Source organism: Heloderma suspectum, chromosome 2, assembly GCF_057233095.1.
Source record: "Heloderma suspectum isolate Gila_16-S chromosome 2, 16-S_ref, whole genome shotgun sequence".
NCBI classification, from domain to species: Eukaryota; Metazoa; Chordata; class Lepidosauria; order Squamata; family Helodermatidae; genus Heloderma; species Heloderma suspectum.
Window position 1 is genome coordinate 189,060,418 of NC_139459.1, and position 24,482 is coordinate 189,084,899.

The 24,482-nt window shown below is 43.9% G+C and overlaps 1 protein-coding gene across 2 annotated transcripts in view; it reads left to right on the forward strand.

Moving 5' to 3' along the window:
* The window catches only part of SLC4A8 (solute carrier family 4 member 8), a 128,166-nt gene that overhangs the window by 99,154 nt on the left and 4,530 nt on the right, over positions 1-24,482 (forward strand). For both annotated transcript variants that reach the window (XM_084836880.1, XM_084836879.1), the window contains exons 14-23: positions 298-543; positions 4,720-4,825; positions 5,885-6,046; positions 8,162-8,275; positions 10,088-10,249; positions 12,464-12,715; positions 17,821-17,889; positions 18,787-18,960; positions 21,491-21,625; positions 23,180-23,307. In XM_084836880.1, the coding sequence (XP_084693006.1) occupies positions 298-543; positions 4,720-4,825; positions 5,885-6,046; positions 8,162-8,275; positions 10,088-10,249; positions 12,464-12,715; positions 17,821-17,889; positions 18,787-18,960; positions 21,491-21,625; positions 23,180-23,307 (1,548 nt within the window). The remainder of the gene's footprint in view (positions 1-297; positions 544-4,719; positions 4,826-5,884; positions 6,047-8,161; positions 8,276-10,087; positions 10,250-12,463; positions 12,716-17,820; positions 17,890-18,786; positions 18,961-21,490; positions 21,626-23,179; positions 23,308-24,482) is intronic.

Consider the following 24,482-nt stretch of genomic DNA (forward strand, 5'->3'; position numbering starts at 1 on the left):
ACTTCTCTTAAGACCGATAGTGGTCAAAAGAAAGAAAGATTATTACCGCTTGAATGGGATGCTCAGAATAAAAGTGATTGGAATCCACCCTAGGATGTTTTCTGATCATCTGTGCTATGTGTGCTTTGGAGAGGAAGGGGAAAAGGTGTTGACAGATTAACAAGCAAGAGGTGGGAGTTGCATGGAGGCTTTCGCACCTGTATGGCTTTGTGATTGTGTGATCAGAAACAGCTCTGCATTCAATAATTCTCACTTCCCCCCTTTCATTCCCTTTTTCTTTTTGGCCCACTTTTGCAGAGACTATGGGCTTTCTTACCTTTCCCTACGAACCTGCATTGGCCTTTGGACTGCTTTCATGTGCATCTTACTTGTGGCAACAGATGCCAGCTCTCTTGTCCGCTACATAACTCGCTTTACGGAAGAAGCGTTTGCCTCTTTGATCTGCCTCATTTTCATCTTCGAGTCTCTAGAGAAATTACTAAAGCTGGGGAGGAACTACCCAATTCATATGCACAGCGATCTTGACCAACTGAGCTTGTATTAGTAAGTTACTGTCACTTGTATTTTAAAATGTGTTCTTATTCATTCGCTTTAATGAATTCGTATTCACTGATTGCTCTGAGAATGCTGGTTGTGTACAAATGGGAGACAAAGGAATTTACACACACACACACACACAATTCAACAAAGGTTAAGCAAGAACTGGTATATAACAGGTTCATCGAAACAGACATACTGTATTAAATATACACCTAAGTCTACTCTCTTGATGTATTTAATCGGTCCTGAATGTGTCTTTAGTTATGAGTGATGGTTCAAAGTTGTTTTTAGTTATATGTTGTTTGTGTATATTGTCTGTGTGCTTTTATGTAAATGGCTTTTAAATGTTTTATATTGTTTTTAATGTTTTAACGTCTGTAAACTGCCCAGAGAGCTTCGGCTATGGGGCGGTGTGGAAATGTAATAAATAATAATAATAACATTGGAAGAGGTTCAACTTCTTTTGATGTTGGGCAGCCTTCCCCAACCTGGTGCCCGCCAGATGTGTTGGACTGCAGCAACCATAATTCCCAGCCAGCATGACCAGCAGCCTGTGATGTCTGGGAATTATGGGAGTTGCACGCCAACACATCTTAAGGGAATCAGAAGTCCCATGCAATTTAAGCCCTGGATACTGTGCATACACAGGTCTGTGCTCATAAGGAAACAAAGTGGCAGAGTTTGGGGCTCTGACTGCCATTACAAGCAAAAGGAGGAGAAGCAGTGACCCTTGCATAATTCAGGCCTAGATGCTTAGGACCAATTACTGCTTTGCCAAGCTTTAATGCCTGTGAGGTATTGCCTACGGAATAATAATACTGCAAGATACGGAATAAAATACAGAAGAAGATGAAAAACATACAGGAATTTAATCTTGGATACCTCAAAATGTTTAGAATGCAGGTAGGAGAACCATTCTAAAATAAAACGACCACAGTAAAATAGCAATAGGAAACTAACAATAAGACAACTACATGCAGTATATCTACACTTATTCCCCATCAAATAGCTAATTCATTACTTAACCGACAGCTCAAATGGGAAACAGGTCAGTTATGGGAGATTTATTTAACCTGCCAGGTACAGAGCAAAAGAGTTACCAAGAACAGGGGACTCCTGAATATATGTAATTGTAGAGATGTTCAACTTATCACTCTCATCAAATTAGGAGCGTGGCAATTTCTGATTGGTGTTGGATGAACAAATTGTTGGTGAACTTGGGAATTTCTCTTCCTAAAAATACAAAAACATGCCCCTGAAAATGGTCCATTATTATACATTCTGAAGACCTCTTTAACTAAGCAAAGCAGATAAAGGATGCCAGTTAGTAACAGCTGACAGTATGAATTAACAGTAACCTTTAGTAGCGTCTGAAATACAATGTTAGAAGTTCCCAGGGTGGAATCATAGGGACACATAGGGCTGATTGGTCCACCTGGGAGTGGCCCTCCAGTGTTTCAGATGCAAGTCTTTCTGAGCACTAGCTGGAAGGGGAGATGTATAGCAATGGCAGGGGTTTGAAGGCCGATGGGCCACTACCCATTACCAGAAACATTTTCCTGCCACTGATTCATGTCTCCTCTGCATGTCTCTCCTAAGTCTCTAGTTACAGCAGAAGTGTGATGTGATCTCACACTTGGGATCGCCCTGCTTCCACCCTTATCTGCCAGACAATAGGCAGGAAAACTCTACACATGATGATGATGTCATGCCACATGCCTCCTTTAAGGAAACATTACCAGGGAGGTGCAGAGAAGAGAGTCAGGGGCAACTATGCATTCCTGGTAACATGTGATTTCGGCCTCAGGGCCAAAGTATATGTTAGATGGCAGATGCATTTAACACAGTCTCTTGTTGTTGTTTTTAATAGGGCTGAGTTGAAATGCTCCGTGGTTTCTCTTTCTCCCCTTTCCTGCCCCACCATCTCAAGTCATTTTGGCCTTTTCCAGGGAGGCTGTGAAAGAAGGCAAAGCAGGCAATCAACTTACTGCCAGCACCAATGGTACCCCCATATCCCCAAAGTCATGGAGTCCCTCGAAAGAAGGCTTGAAGCATTGCCTTTACTCCGATTGGCTTAATGGCAGTGTTATGTCATACAGCATCAATATTTAGCCAGTCAGAATGAAGGCAGTGCTTCCTGTCCTTGCTGTCGGAAGAAAAAGAAAGGCGGCTGCCTGCAGCTAAGATTCCAGGGCATGCCACTACCACCAGAGCTGTGGAACATGTGGAGGTGAAAAAGGTACTCCTGGAAGGAGTAGTTTCAGGCAGCCTTTGCTCCCACCCCAGAATTTGCTATTTTTTTTAAAAAAGAACTTTTGGCTCTTCCTTAAATGAAAAGCAAGTGCAGTAGAAGCTACGATCTTGAGCAGAGGAGTCGAGGGGAGGAAGAGAGGCTGTGTAAGTCTTTCCCAGTTGGCCATCTTAATGTTCATATTAGCTCCACAAACTACTTTTCAAACCATGGGGGAAAAAGATATGTGTCTTTCCCTCCCCACAAATGGAAAAGTAGCTGGGGGCGACAGACTGCTGTGAGTATAAAAACATCTGGAGAGAAGAGTGTAAAGCAGCCCCTTCCTCTCGCTGTTCCATTGCTCAAGCATGTGCAGCCCACAACAGCTGCTTTTCCTTAAAAGAAATGTCAAGAGACTATTACACACATCTTCCATGCCATATCTAGTTTGCCTCTAAAGGACAAGTCATTGGGAGTTTGAGGGAAGATGGAATTGTTACTTTACAGCAGCCTTCCCCAACCTGGTGCTCTCCAGATGCATTGGACTAAACTCCCATGATCCCCAGCTAGTATGGGATGAAGGGAGTTGACGTCCAACACATCTGGAGAGCACCTGGTTGGGGAAGACTGCTTTGCAGGCTGGCCACGCTATTCAGCAGGGTGATGCAACCTGCTTCATTCAGCACCATGAGAGAGGGAGCAAAGTGTTAAAAGTGTTGGCCTTACCTGGGGACACCCACCTACCCACACAATTTGGGCTCCACTTCAGGTTCTCTACAGCACTGGATCTCTACCTTCACTTGGGACAGCACTGCTTCTCTTCTTTTGTTGTTATGGCTCCAGCATGAAATCACCAGAAGTCCAGCAATTTCATAAATTCAGGCGGTCAAGTGATAATTAATTACATCTTTATCCTACCCTATCTCCAAGGAGCCCAGCGATGACTGCCATGTGATTTATGTAATGTGTGTGCTCATGCACAAGTTTTAAAGATTTATACTGGGGGTGCACAGCATACAGGCCCCATGCGGCCCCAGAGGCCTGTTACGTAGCCCTCATACCACTACCAAATTCCCCTGGCCAATGAGAGTCTTTGCTTCTGTGCTGCTAGTGGTGGTGTGAAGCAGCAATGCTGGTCGGGGCCACTGGAAGGCAGAGGAGGCTAAAGCTTCCTCCTCCTCCTCCTCCTCTTCCTCCTGGCAGCACTGCTTCTGTGTCACTGGTGATAGCATGGAAGCAGCGAAGAAACTAAAGCTGTTTCCAGTGACCCAAAAGCAGCCTCCCCTTCAAACCCAGCAATCTTGCAGGATCACTAGGGTGGGGGCAAAGTTAAAGCCTCTTGTGAATGTGTGTGATGAATGCGCATGTGCAGCCCGCAGGTTCCATGCTGAGATTGGATGTGGTTCTCTGAGCCAAAGAGGTTGTGCTGCAATCCTGTACTTACATACCTGGGAGTAAGCCCCACTGCGTTCAATGGGACTTACTTTTGAGCAGACACGTTTAGGATTGTACTGTTAAAGGACCTGGAGGTACGTTTTCCTTCTCATGGTGTCTCTGTACCAATTTCTTTTTCCCCACTGTGGCCTTTGGTTAAACAGGCTTTGTAGGTGTTTGAAACTATACAGAAACTCTGAAACCTTTTTGACCAGAGGTGAAACAGGGGACAAGTGCACATGCCACAAGCAGTGATCCCTCTTTCAAATCGCCTTCAACTCTTTTTCTCTGTCTAGCCTGCTCACTTTGACCTGAAACAGATGTATGAACATATTTAAGTCTCAAGCAAATGTTTTTAGTACTGACATGCTTACTACAAATAGAACAGTATAGAGTGCATTTTCCCATCCTGCCCCAAATTGAGATAAGTGGGCTGATTTGTTTTGGGAAGTAAATAGGGCCATGTTTTGAGATGCTCTTCATGTGCTCAGTTAATCATTTCTTGTGCCCGCCAGCTGCAGATGTTCAGCCCCTGAGAAACCCAGCAATGACACCCTGAACTACTGGAGCAGCAACAAGATCGATCCTTCGGCAGTCGCATGGGCTAATCTCACAGTCTCTGTAAGTCTATGGATTTGTTACTTTACCTGTTGGAGATTAGATGATGCGTGTTATCAGCATTATCCGCTGAGTATACCAGCAGTTCTTAAACCAGTTATTAGCACACTGGTTTTTGTTTTTATTTCTTAAATCAAATACCCTTAACGTTATGAGTTGCATCAGAACTGCTGTTGCAGTAACTTGTAGGTTTAAAAAGAAAAGATTAGAGTTTGGCGTTTGCAAAGTAAGAAGCATGCTCCATCATTGCTGGAGAGGCAATGTGCCTGGGACACATTGTGCCTGGGACCCACACTGATGGAACAGCAAGACTAGCCTCAGAGGCAAAGGGAGCAGGTACCTGAGGCACACAGGGTTTTTTGTGTGTGGCCGTGGTGGGAGTTCATTTCCATCATTAAAGACCACATTCATTTTTGCTGTTTTTATTATTAAACTGTAAATTAATTTTGGTTCTCATTTGTGATTCCGGTTCTCATTCATTGAAAGTGCTTGCCATTGTGACGGAACTATCCATCACCGTCTTCTGAAGGTCCTAGATTATGATATATAAATATGAAATGAAAAGTGCAATGTGAAAATCTAAGTCATTTGGGCATTCCAGCATTTCATAAATCATGAGCTTTAATGGCTAGGATGTGTCTTATCACAATAAGGATGTTCCTTATTGCATTGCATTTCAGTCCCCATCCCTGCCCTGGCCAGCTTTATCCTGGTACCGATCTTCAAGCATTTCCAGTATGTACGTGCTTCCACCTCTTGAGATTGTGGGCTTGGAGTTTTGCCCAAAGACAATGTTCAGTTTGTGCAATTGCTGCACCCATGCACCTGCAGGTTGTTTTTCTTGGGTAATAGAGGACCACACTTAGCTTGAACAGGGCCCATCCTTCCATTTATTTTTCTCCATTCTTGCATGGTGTTTCTTTAGTACTACAAGTCAGTAGCCCTAACATATTCAAGTGTTCACTGTGGTTAATCCGTGCACTTATCCATGTCCTCACTGATGTCAATGGGCCTGTTGCCATGGCTGCCATTTCAGTGTTTTGGTTATATCTGTTTGATCAGCAATGCCAGAAGATGCTTGGAGAATTCACAGGACCTACATGTGGACACAATGGCCCGTTTACCCCTGATGTTCTCTTCTGGTGCTGCATCTTGTTCTTTACTACTTTTATCCTGTCGAGCGTGCTGAAGACATTTAAAACCAGCAACTATTTCCCAACAAAAGTAAGTAGATGGCAGCCGCTATGGCTGAATGGTTTTCAGTGTTCTGCATAATCACCACATTTGGGAGTTGAGGGGGAATACCTTCCTCACCCCAGTCAGATGGCCCAAACTAATTTTCTTGAGGTATGGATTTCTGCTTGTCTTTGTCTTCCCTGTGTAGTTGGTGCACGGGTGGATAAAAGTATCCAGCAATCTGGCACTGGCCAGGAGGTGGCACTGTGCTTGAGCCAGTATCTGCAGCATTGTCAGAGAAGAGAGACAGATCTTGCCGCACTATCCTTCTTTGTCCTACAATTCAGGAGTAGAGTGCGGCGCTGCAGCTGAGAAACTCATGCTGCATGCAGCAACTAATGAGCTAAATGAGTCATTCTCATGTTGTGGTTCTTCTTCCCTGCCAGCCCTTGCCCTGTGCAAAGTTTAGCTTTTGCTGTGGTATGTTATGGGTGACTCTAGCCCTGTTCAGCTATTCTCAAAATGTGTATAGTAAATGTGCAAGGAGGGGGAGCATGCTAATCCTGCACCTTCCACTGCTGTTTCCGTCACCCTCTATACATGGAGAATGACTTTCTGAATGCAAGTCATGCGTAAAAATGCATGGACTTTTATCCATGGAGGCTTCCCATGCAATTTCGGATGCTGGTTTTCCAGGGTTCCAAATCACAGGGAGATCCTCCATGGGTAGAAGAGGCTTACCCCATCAGAAAGTCACCCTCAATGTGTAGAGGGGAGCAGGGCTAGCATGCTCCCCTTTGTATGCCCTGGCCGTGGGCTGCTAAGGTTTGGAGGTGCTGAGATAATGATAAGCTGGATCCAGGTTTGCTTACAAGGAGACTTTATTGAGTACTTACAGCACACAATGGCTGGATTCACAATGGCTGGATTCAAGTGTTCACTGTGTTAATCCGTGCACTTATCCATGTCCTCACTGATGTCAATGGGCCTGTTGCCATGGCTGCCATTTCAGTGTTTTGGTTATATCTGTTTGATCAGCAGCTTCTCTGAACACAGCTTCTCTGAACACAGAGCCAAGGGGTACAATGGGTCTTATACCATAATGTTAGCAGTGAGGCAGCATGATAGCAGCAAGCGTTACTTCGCATTCATCTGCAACTTTCCTAGCAAAGGCTAACAGCCCCTGTTCAGAAGGAAAACAATCAGAACTTTCCCAGCACAGACACCTGTAGCTTAGCACAAACAGAACTCCATTTCTCAGGCACATCCTAGGCCCTGATAAGATAAACGGTAGCTTGTTAGCATGGAATGTGCTGAGGCGGCGATATCGACCTTTGAATCATCTTACCAGCCAAGAGGCTCACTAGCAAGGAAATTGCACTTAATAATGAACCAAAGCAAAGCATTATGGATCTCTAGCCCCCTCTAAAACTACAGGTGACTTGGTTACTGGCCTGGGGCCATTACGCCCTTCCTCATGCATTTTCTATATAGAGTTTGAGAAACATAAATCCTATTCAGGCTATCTCTCCATGTACTGTCATGTGTGATGATATCTGTGCAGGAGAGAGGAGGGTTCTGAGTGTCTTTCGTGCATGTATGTATTAGAGTGGGTCATTCTTAAAGGGAAGGATGGAGAGAGAGAGAAACAGTGAGAGACTCTGTTTCTTGACTGAGAGACTCTGTTTCTTGACTTGTCTCAGGTTTGGATCGTTTTACTTTCTTCAGTTGTCTGCCTAGATTTTTCCTTCGTTTTTTCAGTTGTATTCTAAACTGGGTTAGATGGAACATTTTCTGTGGACTCTGTCCCCAACTTATGCTGGTATTGCAATATTGGCTGGGCCGCTAAAAATCCACCTATCTGCCACTATGGTGTGTGGCCTGGCCCATTTGCTTAAATCGCCTGCTCCATCGTGGTCTAGTCCACATGTTCTTGCTTTCTACTCATATGGCATTGTGGTTAATTTGCAAGTGGGCTGATGTGCAACAATCCTGCATTATCTTAGGGAGGCTGGGCTGATGGCTTTCTAGCCTGTTGTCCTTTTTCATCTCCTGGTCTATGCATACCAGTTATCTACTGTGATAGCTGGTACGGATCCTCCTGAGTGCCCTGATAACCAACATTTACCTTTGCTGAGCCCATTTCCTGGTTTCTTCTACTAGGTACGTTCCATGGTAGGCGACTTTGCTATCTTCATTACCATTGTTATCATGGTGTTGATCGACTACTTAATTGGAATTCCATCACCAAAGCTAAAAGTTCCCAGTGTCTTCAAGGTAGGAACATGTTTTAAAATCTATATCTATATCTCTATACCTGATGTTACTGTTTCATTTACTATTCTCCCCTGTTTACATCCCCCCCGCCCCCCTGCCCCTGTCAATACTGTATTATTTTACAGAGTTTCATTGTTTGTACTCTGCTTTGGGATTATTTTATCATGAAATGTGGCCAAGACATTTAATAAATAAAAAAAATGACGTGTCCTGTTTGGGCTTGAAAAACTTAGTATGCCTATGTGGTTGGAGCAGAGAGAAAGGAACTACACTAGGACTTTCTCCTGCTCTGCGAGGGGAGTTGTGTTTCATGGCTGCGTATGTGTGGGTGAGTTCACAGAGGTGTCCTGTTTCCTATCCAGCAGTGGATTGGGCAGAGATATATGGATAAGCAAGGTAAAGTACAGGGAACAACAGGAATTCATGTTTGGAAGTAAGCAGGAGGGTGTGTAAAAGCAACACAGAAAGCAGTGAGACAGAAACACAACAGCACTCAAGGGTTCTGTAATTCAATGAAGCTTGAATTGAAATAGCTGTTGTTGGCTTTGTTGCAAAAGGAGCACTGCATAAATAGGCAAAAGCCACTGGCAGTCCCATCATAATGGCAGCTACCACCTGATTAACTGAATACTTGAAAGCTGCTTGCATGTTAGAAAATCTTTGTCTCTTACCCACTTCATAAAAATACCCCAAGGGGTGGATCCAGACTGGCGGAGGTTTATTTTTCTCATTAATGAACACTTTGCTTTGTGAAGGCTAAAGCCCTCTTCTAAACTAGGCATGTGGACCAGATACATCCTTCTCTACGCCACGTGCCCTACTCCATGTGTTCCTCTTAGGGAACCCCTTCCACCACAATTTGACTGCAGACGAGCCCTGGCGTATGAGCCATGGGATTCCTTTGTACCACAGGGGATGCCATACCATATTCTAGAGTACACTGTCAGTCCCTGTGCGTGTCAAGACTCCACCGCAGGGAAAGATCATGGCAAACGAGCAGTCTGTCTGGGTAGCTTGCCCACCATTACAAGTATTCTTGTTGAAGAACCCCTGGTCTTCAGGAAGGCTCTGAAGACCCACTTGTTTTCGCTGGTATTTATTTCCATCTGTGGGCGGTAGGTTTTATTGGTGTTACTTGTTTTTATAATGTTTTATTGAATATTTATTGCTTTCCTAATTGTTTTGCATATTTTTGTATTGTTTTCCTTTTTTTACTCTTGAATGCCATCTCGAGAGGTTTCTAGTCTTAAAGGTGGCCTAAAAATCATTTAAAATAAATCAAATGTTTTTTTTTAAAGCTTCTGAGAGTTTCCCTGAGTTCCTAGGAGCACAGTTTGAAATCCAGTGCTTCTAAGTATCCTTACTACCAGCTGATCAGGATTCCTGACAACCGGGGCTGAATAAAGAATAAAGTGTAACACACAATTGTTGGCCTCCCTCTGCCCATACCCCTCTCCCATTCCCAAGACTTCTTGCTGTATTGCATGGGGGAAAGAGGTCACTTCACTGAGAGCTTTAGCTAATGGGCGGCATAGAAATGTAATAAATAAAAATAATAAATACATATGCTGACATATGTGACTGATCTGATGAGTGTTTCAGCACAGTTAATCTTTAAGATTGTGCTTTGGGCCAAAAGTTTGACCTCCCCAGCACAGAGTATATTTAAATTCAGGATGGGAAGCTAAAAGCAAGGCATCCCGCAATGGCATTGAAACAATCTTCTCAGGAGATGGAAAAGAACTGCAACTGAGACTGGGCAGTACATGAACACGGCATAGTACATTGTTGCATCTGTGTATTTTTCTGCAGCCAACGAGAGATGACCGCGGGTGGCTCATTAGTCCCATAGGGTCCAACCCCTGGTGGACGGTGGTGGCAGCTATCATTCCAGCTTTGCTGTGCACCATACTGATATTTATGGACCAGCAAATCACAGCGGTTATTGTGAACAGGAAGGAACATAAACTGAAGGTAATGGAGTGCCATGCCCATAGCAGGCTGCCGTGCTTATATTCCTGTTGCTATGACATGAGAAGTAATTCATCCTGTTCACTGGGAAAGGTGCACCTTTCACTTGGCAGAATTAAAAGGCTCAGATTAAAGGCACTAGATGGTATCCAATGGGGCCTTTATGCCCCTGCCAATTCTCTTGCATCCCACCAACTCCCATCCTCAAGTGGCACCAACACTTGTGGAATGGAGGTTTAGCATTTCCATGGGCAACTGGAAATGAGCGGAAATGCTAGTTTCTGGAATGGGGCAGGTTGGCGGGACTCACATAACGGAGCTCCCCCCACCTGTCCGATCCAGAAACACTAGTTTCTGGGCTTTCTCTAGGAAGCGTTAAATCTCTTTAGTGCAAACGGTGGGTCCCACTTGCACAACAGAATCAGCAGGACCCACAGCTTGCACAACAGAATCTGCGGGGTGCAAGAGAATTGGTGGGGGCATAAGCACCCTGTTGGATGCTGCCCATTGAGTTGAATGAAGACTAAGTAAGTCATGCCTTGATGCCATTGAAATGAAAGGAACAAGTTAGTTGTGGCTGACTTAAACCTCATTGATTTCAATGGGACTAAAGCAGGGGTGGGCAACTTGTTGGCTCTCCAGATGTTTTGGCCTACAACTCCCATGATCCTTCACCATTGGCTATGTTAGGTAGGGTTGATGGGAGTTGTGGGCCAAAACATCTGGAAGGCCACAATTTGCCCACCCTTGGATTAAAGCTTGGCTGACGAAGGCTGCAATCCTGCACCTAGTAAGACCCCTTGAACTCAATGGGACTTGCACCTGAGGAACATGTATAAGATGGCACTGTACATCTGGATCCAACCCTTTTCTTGCAGGTACACTTTATATAGATTTGTTAGAGGTAATGTGGGTTGATTGGTTAATGTGCATAGCAACCATCCATTGTGCACATTCACCATGCCCCATGGTCATTTCCTATCCATACTCTTTAACAGGCCTTGGGGAATGTACATATCTTGACAGGATTTTGTACTCTGGGCATTATGCATGATCTCTAACAGGTCTTGGGAATGTGTGTGCCTCTACGACATTTCATTCATTCTCTGGATGATATGAACATTCTCTGCTCAATATGCATAGTTTCTAAGGAACATTCCCGTGGTTCCTATCTCTGGTTCTGTGGTGGGCAACCCGTTGCCTGCACTCTGCTGTCTAGTTCAAAGCACTGTTGAAAATAGGGTGGCCAGATGTCCTACTGTACAGAGGACAGTCCTCTATTTGAAGCTTTCCTCTGTTTGATGGGTTGTCCAATCCAAATCTGGTTTAAAAATTAAGAACTATCAGAAGGGATAGAATGGAAGGGTTTTGAAGTTGGCCATCAACAGTTAGCACCAGTGGTCTAGGGCGCCATGGCTCACAAAGATGCAGCTCTGGCCCTATTTGATTAGCAGGGGTGCTGATGTCATCTGCCACCCCCCTCAGAATTCCCTGTTCCCTCTGAGCTTAGCTGCAATCCTCACCATTGCTGGGGCAGGTAGGGAATTGATTTTCCCAGCAACAATATATTGTTCTTTGCTGTAATGCAAAGTATTCTGGGATGGCTTGGTCTTGAATGGGCAATGAAGAACCATTAGCTTTACAAAAGTCCTGCTCCTGAAATGAAAGTCCTTTTCATTTCATGGAGATGAAAACTGTTAGAACAGGTTTGTTGATATGGATCAACACAGCTGCCTGCAATTTTGGACTCTCCTTGGGGGTGTGGCAGCGGGGACTGTCACGATGAGCACATGCACTTCTAAACTTACCACTATACCACTGGTTAGCACCCGGACAGCAGGCTAAGCGGGCACATAGTCTTCCTCACTATGGTTAGATGTATTTCTATTTAAATTATGATCATTATTTCTAAATGTTCATCTATAAATATAAATTAGTATATGCAATTTTTGTGCAGCCCTGTGCCTTTTTCGGTCCTCCTTTTTTTCTTTTTTTGGGCAGTGCATATCCTCTTTTTTGGGGGTGATATATAACTGGCCACCCTAGTTGAAAATGAGAGGCTCTTGCATTTGGGTGTGGATCTGGGGATCTGATCTTTGCCATCTGTTGCTCTGTGACCTTGGTTGCAAGTGAAGCATATTCACAAACCCTTCCCTACAATGTTGTAGTCTTTCATAGCTTCCAGCTGGTCTCTGCTAATGCATTTTATCTTCACAGAAAGGGTGTGGCTACCACTTGGACCTTCTCATGGTGGGCATCATGCTTGGTGTATGTTCAGTGATGGGGTTGCCTTGGTTTGTTGCTGCCACCGTCCTTTCCATCAGCCACGTGAATAGTCTCAAACTGGAGTCCACCACAGCAGCTCCTGGGGAACAACCTAAATTCCTGGGCATATGTGAGCAAAGAGCTACTGGACTGATGATCTTTGTACTAATGGGCATCTCGGTTTTTATCACTGGTGTGTTAAAGGTAAAAGCACGGAGGAACGTTCAGTGGTGCATGAGGGCAATCAGTGCTCCCTTTTTGGATAGGCCTATCATTGATCTTGTTCGGAGGTAATGCCATGGGTTCTTGAATTCTGGGTTGTTGTGATGTGTGAACCCAGCTGTGCTAACAAATCATGGTTTGTTAACCACAAATTACCCAGAAAGAGAACCCATGGTTTGTTGTTGGGTTGTGAACTCTGGGTTGTTTTAACTCTGGGTTGTTGTTAGGTGTGAACCCAGAAGTATGGGTTGTTCATCGTTTGTTACACCAGGCTACAGAGGCGGCAGGCAAAAATGGTAAAATCCCCAGCCACTCAGCATGCCAATACTACAGTGTCACAAAGGCATTTGGGATACAGGAAGGGAGTGCGAAAGGAGGAGGAAACTAAACAATCCAGGGATTGAGAAAACATACCACAGTTTGTTTGATCATCTGCCAGACAAACCCTGGCTAGGACAACAAAACATGGGCTAAATAAACCATGGGTTAGCATCATGTGCAAACCAGGTCAATGGGTGGAGCAGCATTAATATGAGAGACCAGCCTTGGCAATAGAAATTAACTGTGATATTCTGTTACAAAAATGCACTTATGGTTGGTATTTGCAGAAGAACTTTTGGGCCACTGCTAAATAATGCCTGAGGAAGAGCCATGGCCTTGTTAAATAATATGGTAGTGGGCCTTATTCCCTTAGTAGAAGTGTTTCACAAATTATTGATACCTGGAGCACTTTTTGTTCTGCTTTAGAGTTGGAGCCGGATGTCTCTTTTAGAAAGATAGAGCTACATTTTCTCAGTCAGCCCTAGAACGCTGGGCAGGCAACCTCCTTGCAGCTGCAGGATCACTCAATTCATAATGGCCTCCTGGCATCCTGCCTGATCAGGGCAGTGCTTAAAGGGGTGGGTGTGGAGGATGGGAAGAAAGTGGGATTATTCCATTCTTAATTAGGCCAGACTCCATTCACTTCCTTTAAAACCATGTAAATAATTTGCTAATAAGCTTGAATTAGTACATTCACACTTCAAAATAATTAGAGCCTTCCTGAATGAGATCAGAACAGAAATAGGATTTGAACTGAGGACTTCCTCATTTCCAGTTCTCTGGGCATGCTTGTAGCCAATCCCAGTCCCTCTTGGTCCAAGGCAGCCTTCCTCAATGTGGTGCCCTCCAGATCTTCTGCACTACAACTCCCATCAGCCCCAGCCATTATGGTAAATTATCTGGGGGAATGGGAACTGTGCTCAAAAATATCTGGAAGACACCACATTGGAGAATGCTAGTCCAAGACACTGACAGTTTCACATCTTCTCCTGGGTTTGCAAAACCTTCATCAGGTCATTTACATTACAATTACGATTCCCTTGTGAGTTTAAAAAGACACAAGAGACATGAAGCATTGCCCTACTGTAGTTGTAGGGATACAGTTCACAAACACCTCCATATTCAACCACAGCTTTGTTCACAACAGCAGTTGTTTTGGTTGAATTAAATCCATAATGCCTTTACATTCCTGTGCAAGACTATGAGGGCAAGAGTGAATACATTATTGGTTTTTTTTTTTTCCTGGTCAGGTTGGAGAAGAGAAAGTTGAGAAAGTTGTTTGATAGTGATGTTAGTTCAAGAAACAGTCCTAAAATATATGATAAGAAAGCAACTCAGTATTTCCTTTGGCTGTTGAGAACAAGTCAAGAAGAAAGGCAAAAAGATCCTAAGCATGGTTATACTGAAAGCAAGTCCCACTGAGTTCAATGGACCTATTTCCTTAAATTATAGAGGATTGTCCTTGCCCAGTCTGTATTGCACTGGTGAGGAAAAGGGGGAGGAGAAGTGAGGGACTTACAAAAAGTTAGGGAGGAGGTCAGTGGTTGAGAAGGTAGTTTAGGGCTTTTTTGTGGTGGCACCCACTTTCTAGGATGTGCCTCTCTTCCTGCTCCCTTCTGTCTGTTATTTATAAATACATCTGTTTCTCAAGGCATTTCTTTCTGGTTGCTGCGTGTGCACAACTTATTGCTGCTTACACCTAGCTGGTTCTCTTGGCTTCCCAGAATTGCTTTTAGGTTTTCATGCTTTATGAATTTTGCATCATAGTTTTTATGCTTTTTATGGCTCTTTATCATATGCCATTTTGAGTGTTTGACATTAATAACAGAACAGAAAAAGGGAGAGTGGAAGTGGAGGTGCATGGAAAGGAAAACGTGGCTAGGGTGATTCAGGAAACTCATGCTGGAAGAAAGATAACTGCTGAATGCCAGGTATTGTTGTCCAGCAACCAGAATAGGTTAGTGTATTGAGCTTCCAAACTTCGAAGTCATATATCTGGTGGGTAAAGAATTGGATTTGGTATTGCCTCTGGGAGTTCTGGGCTCAAATCCCATTTCTGCTATTGTACTCATTAAGTCATGCCCTATCAGCCTCAGTTCTCCATGAATAAAATGAGAATAGTGACCTACCTCAAAGGGTTGTTCTGAAAGTGCACACAACGAAGACTGTAAAACACTGTCAAACTCAAAGTGGAATATAAACAATCAGGTATAATAATGGATTTTCCCCCTTGTTGAATAGGTTACCACATACTGGTAGCTTGCTAGTCTAAAATTGCATCTATGTCCTATGTTTGTCATTTCTCTAAATATCTGTCTACTCTAGGCCAATTATTTACAGAGTAGTGGCCACTAGAAATAAATGCACTACATTATTAAAAACAACAGACTCTTGTAGTCCCTTATCAGCTTTCCCCAATTTTTCCTTCTTCGACCTTCTGAGAGAGGAAGCTGTCAGAAAGGCAAGTCAAAATTTTATTGGGTGTTCCATTCCTAGCAGAGTTAGATTTTCAGCAGATGTCAGGATACTTAAAATCCCCTATTACTACTATGGCTTGTCTCTGTGAAAATGTTGTCATCTGTCCCAGGAAAGCACCATTCATATTTTCCAGGTGGCTGGGCAGTATGTAGTATACTTATACTGCAGTGCCCCAACAATATCACTCTTTTTTCTCACTTCTCTCTCATTACCTAGATGCTTTCATCAATGCTTCCATTCTCAGGATCATGAATTTCCATGCAGGTGTATGCATTCTTTATATATAACTCTCCTTACTTTTTTATTGGTCTTTTTATTTGGTCTTTTATTTGTGTTTTTGTTGAAAAGGTTATACCAGTCAATTGCTAAATTCCAGTTATGAGTCTGATCCCACTAAGTCTCAGTGGCAGCTATCAGATCATACTTTCTATCCCGCATTATGATGTCAAGTTCATCTTGTTTATTTCTCATGTTCCATGCAGTAGTACATTGACATTGGAGGATATGGGTGTTGCATCTTCCTACTTTCCTTGCTGTATAATCCTGCAAATTACTGGGCTCCTCATCAACTGTCTTGCCTCCCCCCTTGATCCTCACGTTCTTGTCCGCAATATATGGTTCAGTAGTTAAATTTTGCCACCCCACCGAAGAGTTAGTTTAAAGCCCTCTTGATCAGGGTTGTGAGGCTCCTGCCAAAAACATTTTTCCCAGTCTCTGTAAGGTGCACCCCATCATCTGCAAGGAGTCCTTCATGTTGGTATGGTGGGCTATGGTCCATGAAACCAAACTGTTCTTGATGACACCATCTGTGTAGCCAGCTGTTCACGTTCAGTATCCTCCTTTCCCTACCAGAGCTCTGACCTTTGTCAGAAAGGATGGATGAAAACACCATTTGTGCCCCCAGTTCCTGCACTTTTCCACTCAGAGCCTCATATTCTTTAGAGACCCATTCAATATTTCCTCTGGATGTATCATTTGTTTCTACATGGATCAGCAGGAGAGGACAGTAGTCAGTTGATTTCATGACTCTTGGTAGCTTCTCCATCACATCTTGAATATATGCTCCAGGAAGACAACACACTTCCCAAGATGCCATGTCTGGTATGTGCATGGCTGCCTACGTCCCTCTCGGTAGGGAGTCTCCAACCACCCGCACCTGTCTGCTCCTCCTTGGGTTGGTGGCTAAACTTCGTCCATCCACCTGGGTCTGATCGTCATCCTTAGTGTTCTGTGGAGTGCAGGGTGGTCTCTCATTTTCAGGTGGCCCAGGATCACTCTCCATGGAGACAGCCTGGTATCAGTTGTGTAATTTCAGTGGCATAGAAACTTTCCTGATTCTCTTGGTTGTATGTGTCACATTCCTTCACTCCCCTACCTCTCGCCTTTTGTTTTCTTCTTACTTAGAAGCCTCCCCCTACTGGTGCTCTTTCAGCCCATTTCCCCCCCCCCCCTCTAAAAGCCTTTCACCCTCCTGGATCAGCTGGTATATAGAGAGGCAGGGCTTGAGCCCTTTCACCTTCTCTTCCAGAAGAGCCACTAGCTTGCACTTGTTGAGGGTGTAGTTCATGCTGTTCTCAGGCAGAAAAACAAATATGGCACACACCCTGCAGGTCACTGGAATCGCTAACTTGGTGTCTGTGGTGCTTGGATCCCTTGACAACTCTACCATTTTGCTGGATTCCCCTCCATCTTCCATGCTAAACTCCCACACAACTCCTGTGTTTAACCACTCCCAGGAAATGGAGAGCCTTGCTTTGTGTTCCTATGATCTGACCACCCTGTGTCCTATGCAATCTTGCCTGTTGGTTAACACTTACCTTGCACTATTGTATGCTGGATTGTGGTCTGCACAGGAAACAATGGCAGCTTTACTGCTGAAACCCTGCTTTTGCAAATGGCTAAATTGCATTGTTCCCCAAAACTAAGATCCTAGAGAAAAGATGAAGCTGGCAATGCAAATAATGTGTGTAACAAAAAAAGGCCATAAAGAAGGGTGATATTTATTTTTAATGTTAATCTGTGGTGTTGCTGCTATGTCTAACCATAAGCCCCTCCTTCTTGTGCTATTCAGGCATCTGATAGCATACGGTGAGGCTTTTAAGGTCTGTGTTTTAGCAGGTCCCGATATTTTATTTTAACTGTTTTTTACCTTTTTATCTGTTTTTAATTGTTGTATGTGAAAGATTTTATATTACGTATTCTATATGGTAATTTTTGTGAACCACTCAGAGAGCTTTGGTTTTTGGGCAGTATAGAAATGAATGAATGAATGTTCTCTGTTGTTCCAGTTTATACCGATGCCTGTCCTTTATGGAGTTTTCCTGTACATGGGTGTTTCTTCTCTGAGAGGAATTCAGGTATGCATACAGGACTGCAGGACACAGACTGTATCTATGAAGCAGGCCAAAGTAATCCAGATCAGAAAAGACAGTCTCTGAATGTCAAGTTGAGGGGTGAGGCTCCCTGGCAAACTTTCATCAGTTCAGGGAAGAAATTACAGCACCTTCCTTGGACATGCAGTCCCTCCTCCCAGTAAAGGTTTTCATCAAGTCTGGATTGTGTCCAGTTAACGCCCCAATGCCCCAAGCTGAGGAAAGTGCGGGGAAGGTTCTGTGGGACCCCCTGCTGCCCACACCCCTGCCCTGGAGACAGAAAGAGTTACGCACCCCACCCTACACACCCCTCCTCCCACCCCACCCTACTCTGGTTGGCAGCTTCATCTGCAATGTCCCATCCCCCTGCCCGATAGGCAGGAAGTGGTCATTCCCTTCTGGCAAGCAAGGGGTGGCCTGTAGCCCATGGGGGAGGCGCAAAGCTGAGGAAAGTGCAGGGAAGGTTCTGTGGGAGCCTCTGCTGTTAAAGTATTTCAATTTATGGTGCTTTAAAAATTTTACACTGAATTTTATTGTTGTACCTTGCCTTGGGAAAGCCATGAACTTTATAGGTTGCTAAGAAATATATTAAATATAATAGATTACAGAAGAGCACAATACAGTAAAAAGGCTGGAGTTCATTCATAATGTTTTTGGAGGCAGACATCTTGATGAAATCTGTGAATGAGGAAAACCTGTCTTTAGAAACACTTATTTCAATCTATGAGTACAGGAAATATACGAACTGATTGTATCTGTGTCATGTGTGAAAAGATCTGGAAATATCTTGATGATTTGTGAAAAGCTATTTATAAAGTAACTCCTGTATAATTTAAGCCTCATGTCAGATGCATGATCTCTTCTATTGTACGTTCTTCCCAGTTATTTGATCGTCTGAAGCTCTTTGCAATGCCAACCAAACACCAGCCAGACTTTATCTACCTGCGGCATGTTCCATTGAGAAAAGTGCACCTCTTCACTGCAATCCAGCTGACCTGCCTCATCCTTCTCTGGGTCATTAAGGCATCTCGTGCTGCTATCATCTTTCCTATGATGGTAAAAAACCTTAATGCTGAGCAGTTAATATAATGCGGGTAGATGTTAGTTCTCCTAAGTAGGGATGCGTGGACTCACCCCAGTCCGCCTCACAAACCGCTCACCAGACTCCTGTTTGCCGCACCAGCTGCTAGACGGTTTGCGAGTGCCCGGTGCATGGCTGCCTGTTCCCTCAGCAAACCACCATTTTGCACAAATGGCAGCCATAAAACCCTTATGCAAATGGCAGCCATAAAACAGCCATTTATGCAAGATTACAGGCATAAATGGTCCATTTATGCCTGTGATCTTGCAGAAATGGCTGCTTTATGGCAGCCATTTGTGTAAAGGGCCCTTTACATAAAAGAACGAGCTGCTGTTTTTACGCAAAATGGTAGCTTGGCAGACCAGTGGGGACTGATGTGCTTGCCTGACTTGGCGCTCACTGGGTCTGGCAAGTGTGATGGTCTGTGGACTGGAGTCTGGGAGGCCGAGTGGGGGGGGGGTGTCCACCAGACTCCACCTGCCCCCCTTGGACTCCTGCAACATCCCTACTCCTAAGTGTTGGCCTGAGATGTGTATTGCTTGTAAGCAATGTTAAGAAGCCCTGTTTAATACTCAGATTCTGCTCCAGATAGCTTTTATGTCCTGAAACTTACTTCTTTAGCCTCTTAGCATTTATAAGCCATGTTACGGAGTGGGCAATAGCAGTCATACAGGCTGTACACAAAGAGTTCACAATTTAGGTAGTTAAAATAAATTGGTATGGATGGGCATGGGAGCCTGAACATTATCAGTGACTTCACTGCAACTGTAAACATAGACTCTGATTTAGCGTCTGTGTAGCCCAGCTCAGTAATTGGCAATAGTACCAATCTGTTCTTTGGGAAAGGATGGAGCAGCAGAGAGGGACTCAGTCCATACCTTCCAGTGTCAGCCTAAGACGTTTTGCTGCCTGATACAGAACCCAGATGGTGTTGTCTCCACTAGAGCAAAAGTGTGAAAAATGTTAGATGCGCCATTCAGGCATCAATTTCCGCCTTCCTTTATTGCCCCCCGCCCACCCCCAGTCCCATGGTGTTATCCAAAGCAGGTTGCTGTCCCTGACTTCGCCTTCAGAACGGGTTATTGGTGCTATTGTTGATTATCTGATCTGGGTTACAAACTTGCTAGATTTTCTGACCAGGGCTACATATTGGTGCCCTGGCAGCTAGTTAAGGGGAGGAACTGCATGTGCAGCACCTGTCTACACACCTGTTCCTTACTCCCAGAGGGATATGTTACTCAGAGTAGCTTATGACATTTCAAAATTCCACTCCCCATGCATCAGAGCCATCCATTGCCCTTTCCCTAAGATACAGTTTGAATGATAGTGCCATTCCGCTGGTGTGTTCAGAGAGGATGGTGGAGCTCATCTCAGGTGGACAGCTGTATTCTTGCTGATGTGAGCCTTTGCTATAGGCAGCCTGAAATGAATTCAGATTACTGGGAGCTATAACATGCTTGCTTAATAACTTACTATATTGTGCCTGTAGCAATGTGAGGAAGTGGTTGTCTCTATTGCTATGGAGTTAATCAATCCTTTGCTCCTGTACCATCTTGGAGATGGTGGAAGAATGATAGGTCTGCAGTTGATCTTGTACTTGGTGGCTGCAGATGGCTCTCCCCCATGTGGTAATTTTAAAGCACCTACTAAGTGTCTTCAGGCTGTCTAAATCCACTCTCCCAGCCCCACTGCAGAACCAGTGTTCCTGATGATGGGTCCTCTATTTCTTCTTGCTGTTCCCCAATGATTTCAGTAGTATCAAAAATGCACTGATGGTTATTGTTAGGAATCTCAAAGAAATCCAAAATGGACTTTGGATTTCTATGAATTCGACATGAGTATTCTGCAGCGGATCAGCATCTGCTGAGTTGTGTGGATTCCATGGACTTGTGGTCCATTTTTTAATTTTCTGGAATTGTACACAAATGTAGTTGTACATTAATACAAAATTTACTGGAAAATATACTAATATGCCTTTAAAACAACAACAACAACAACATCCACAATGTTTTCTCTACTCTGATCTCTCTTCCGCTGTGTAGCAATCTTTTGTGTGTGTGTGCTCTGATCATTGATTGTATGCTGAGCTAAGAAAAATACAAAAAACATTATGTGCTAGTGAAAGTCACATAAATTGCAGTGGACTTTTTGTGTACTTTTCTGAAGGGGGGGAATCCAAATTCATCACTGAGCAGATGACAGAATGTATGATGCGTGACAGTCCACATAACACAGTTGGAATGAATTAAACAAAATCCACACATCCCTAGTTACAGTATTAGTTTCTTGTATTTAGCTGTGTGAAAACTACTGTGTGCAGCTGGTATAAGGCAAGCTTGTTTCCTATACTGGAGGCTCCTGGAAGAGGGGAAAGAAAACTGTGCTAATTTGTCAAGTGCTTTGTATCTCCTTTGTCTTCATCTGTATACCATGTCTGCTGGTGAAGTGTCATAATGGAAACCTTCTTCTTCATCCCCTTCTCATTTCTCTTCCCTTTGCAACAAGGTTTTGGCACTGGTCTTTGTCCGGAAGGTCATGGATTTCTGCTTTGAAAAGCGGGAACTTAGCTGGCTCGATGACCTCATGCCAGAGAGCAAAAAGAAAAAACTGGATGATGCAAAAAAAGTGGCAGCTGAAGAAGTAAGCAGGCTTATTTCTACATCCAGACATCCATTCTTCAGAACTTGAGAATGCTGCAGCTAGGGATGGGGGAAGAAATTAATTTAATTTTTATTTTAATGCAAACTTACCTAATTTCGCACTTTTGAACCACTATGCGAACTGAAACTCAGGTATTCTTTGAAATGCAGACTTCTCCGATTTTTGCAATGGAGTTCTGTAATCAAAATAGTGTGAACAAAAATGCGGACATTACAGGAAATCATGTTAAAAATGCTTTATTCTGGGAAAATGGCTTGCAAAAGTGTATATTTGGGAAAAATGCATGAAATGCATGTATTTGTAGAAATGTGCATAAAATGGTTATGCATTTCCATGCAAAGTGCCCCCACCCCCAATCTCAAAGTTTGGGGACAAACTGAGTTTAAGATTGGAAAAATGAGGAACTAAGAGAAACGGAAATAGACAGATTTGTCCATCCCTACCTGCAGCATAGTTAGGCACCAACCCCCAAATCCTCCTGTACATATTTATCAAGGCTAGCCTGTGCCATGTCTCTCCCAAGACTCCCCTCTCTTCACTCCTCTTCTTATGGCTCATTTGCTCCTCCCTTATCATTTTCAACCCTAAACCTGTACAAGTGTATGTGCATAGGCTTTCTCCACACAATCGGGAGCTCTGCAGAAGGCAGGGTCCCTGGTTGCAGAGACAGAGCCTATATACAGTACACCAGGGCTGGGGAACCTTTTCTAGCCTGAGGGCCAAATCCAATTTTTGGATTTGGAGAAGTTCTTGGGGCACATTCCAGTGGTGGGTGGGACTGAAGCCAAGGGGGCAGGTCCAAAGTCAAAGGAGGTGGGGCCAAAAATGCAAACCATACCAGTGCATTGTAGCTTAGAGCTTTTACTGCCACTCACTCGGCTTTAGGGGAGGTATTTCAACCTTTTAGGATGGGGGGAAAACAGCACAAAAGCTGAGAAACCACCAAACGATCGGTGGTTTGGAGAAAGAAGTTGGGGTGAGGAAAAGAGGGGGCATCCATTTGGGGAACCTCGGACGGCCAGATCCCTGCATTACATTACACACGTAGGCTCTGTTCAGACCTTCAGAGGAATGTATGGAGACAGAGAATGAACACAGCAGGCGTGATCCTGATTCCCCTCCCTTCCCAGACTTCCACACATGTCTTGGCCAACTTGTGTAGAATATCTGCTCCTTTGGGGAGGAACCAAGTAGACTGAAATAATTTGCAATAATAATGGAATTTTGGAGATATGAATGGAAATTAGATGTCTTAACACTAAGCAGATTGTATTTATTTAACTTCTTTGGTTGTAGAGAGGAAAACAGATGAAGGACCATAAATCATACTAAATATTATGGACACGACATTGGCAAATGTTAATTGTAATGAAGTCCCACAGAAATCAGTGTGTCTTAAGATAGCTAGGGCTCATCTTTCACTGAGTTCAGTGGGACTTAATTGGACTTAGTATGGCTGTGTGTGTATTGCGAGTAGGAGTATAGTGTATGATTTAATCGCATTTAAACAATAATTATTTATGTGTTAAACAGGAGTCTGAGAAGATGGTGGTTGCTCCTCAAGAGACTGTAATTCAAATTCCTGTAGTGAATACAAATTATCTGACTGTACCCGGAAATGAAGAACATCTGCCGCAGAGTATCACGCTAAAAAATAACAGGTACAAATTAATAAATTATTATTTCACTGTATTATTTTTGGAAAGTAATGGAATACTCCTTCAGCATGAAGTGGGCATTCACGTGATCAAGGCCTGCTACAATTTTTGTTGGATATCAGACATCTGCCAATGTCATGTTTCCCTTTGAAAACATGTACTGGTGAAGACGCTCATTGTTCCACTGCTTTCTTCTTTTTAATTTCATTGACGCAGTTCTGAAACTACCTGGTTTATTTTGAAGATGGCTTGGGCCCTCTCCTGAAGCCACCGTGGAAGTCTGGTGTTTTTGACTTTACGCTGAAAATGCTTGCAATTCTGGAAATAGATTCTTTAGAGCGATTGAACTTGTCTGCTCCTGCCTCGACCACAGACGTTTTCTGCACCTCCCTTGTTGGGGAAATTAATCATCCCACCTGCTAGCAATGTGTTCACCAGGAATTGAAATCTGGGGGCAAGGGCAGCGTTTGAATTTTCAGAGGGACAAGGGGTGGGACCTTTTCACCTTGGCAAATGTGGGCTCAGTCTGCCTGGCACCATAGCAAAAAATCAAACTAAAAAATGCTTTTCACAATCAAGGTTAGATTTAACTTACATTTCAAAGTTAGTTACATTGACATCCTTGTCTTCTTGTTGTAATTTTTTCACTACACTGCTAATGAATGTCTCTAATGAAGTGCTATTTGTTCATTTTTCAGTCTTGTGCATCCAGTAGTTCCAGTCCTTCAATTGGTATACTTATGGTGCATCCTATGGTTCTTCAGAGGGCATCTCAAGGGCCATAGGATAGCTTGAATATTCACCTTTAAGGGTGGTGAGAGAGGTCCAAACTCAGAGCCCCTCTCCCAGCCCCTGTGGCAACTTCTGCAGTGCTTTTCCCTCTGACATTGGAGCTCAGATATCAGAGGGGAAAAGGGGGAAAGATTGGTGGGTGGACCCTGAGTGTGCCGGGAGAGGCTTTGGATCAGATATACCTCCCGATATGCCTGTCAGTACCCATCCATCCTCCCACCCCCCCAGAACAGGGGAGAACTGCCAGCCCTGGAGCTGGTGTAGTTCGTTTGCCTCCCATTGATACTACCAGGAGGGAAAAAGTTAAAGCAAGATACCCTGTGCTCCTCCCAATAGAAAGTGTGTGTGGGAGGAACTACCACACCACCTTCACACCAGTAGGGCTT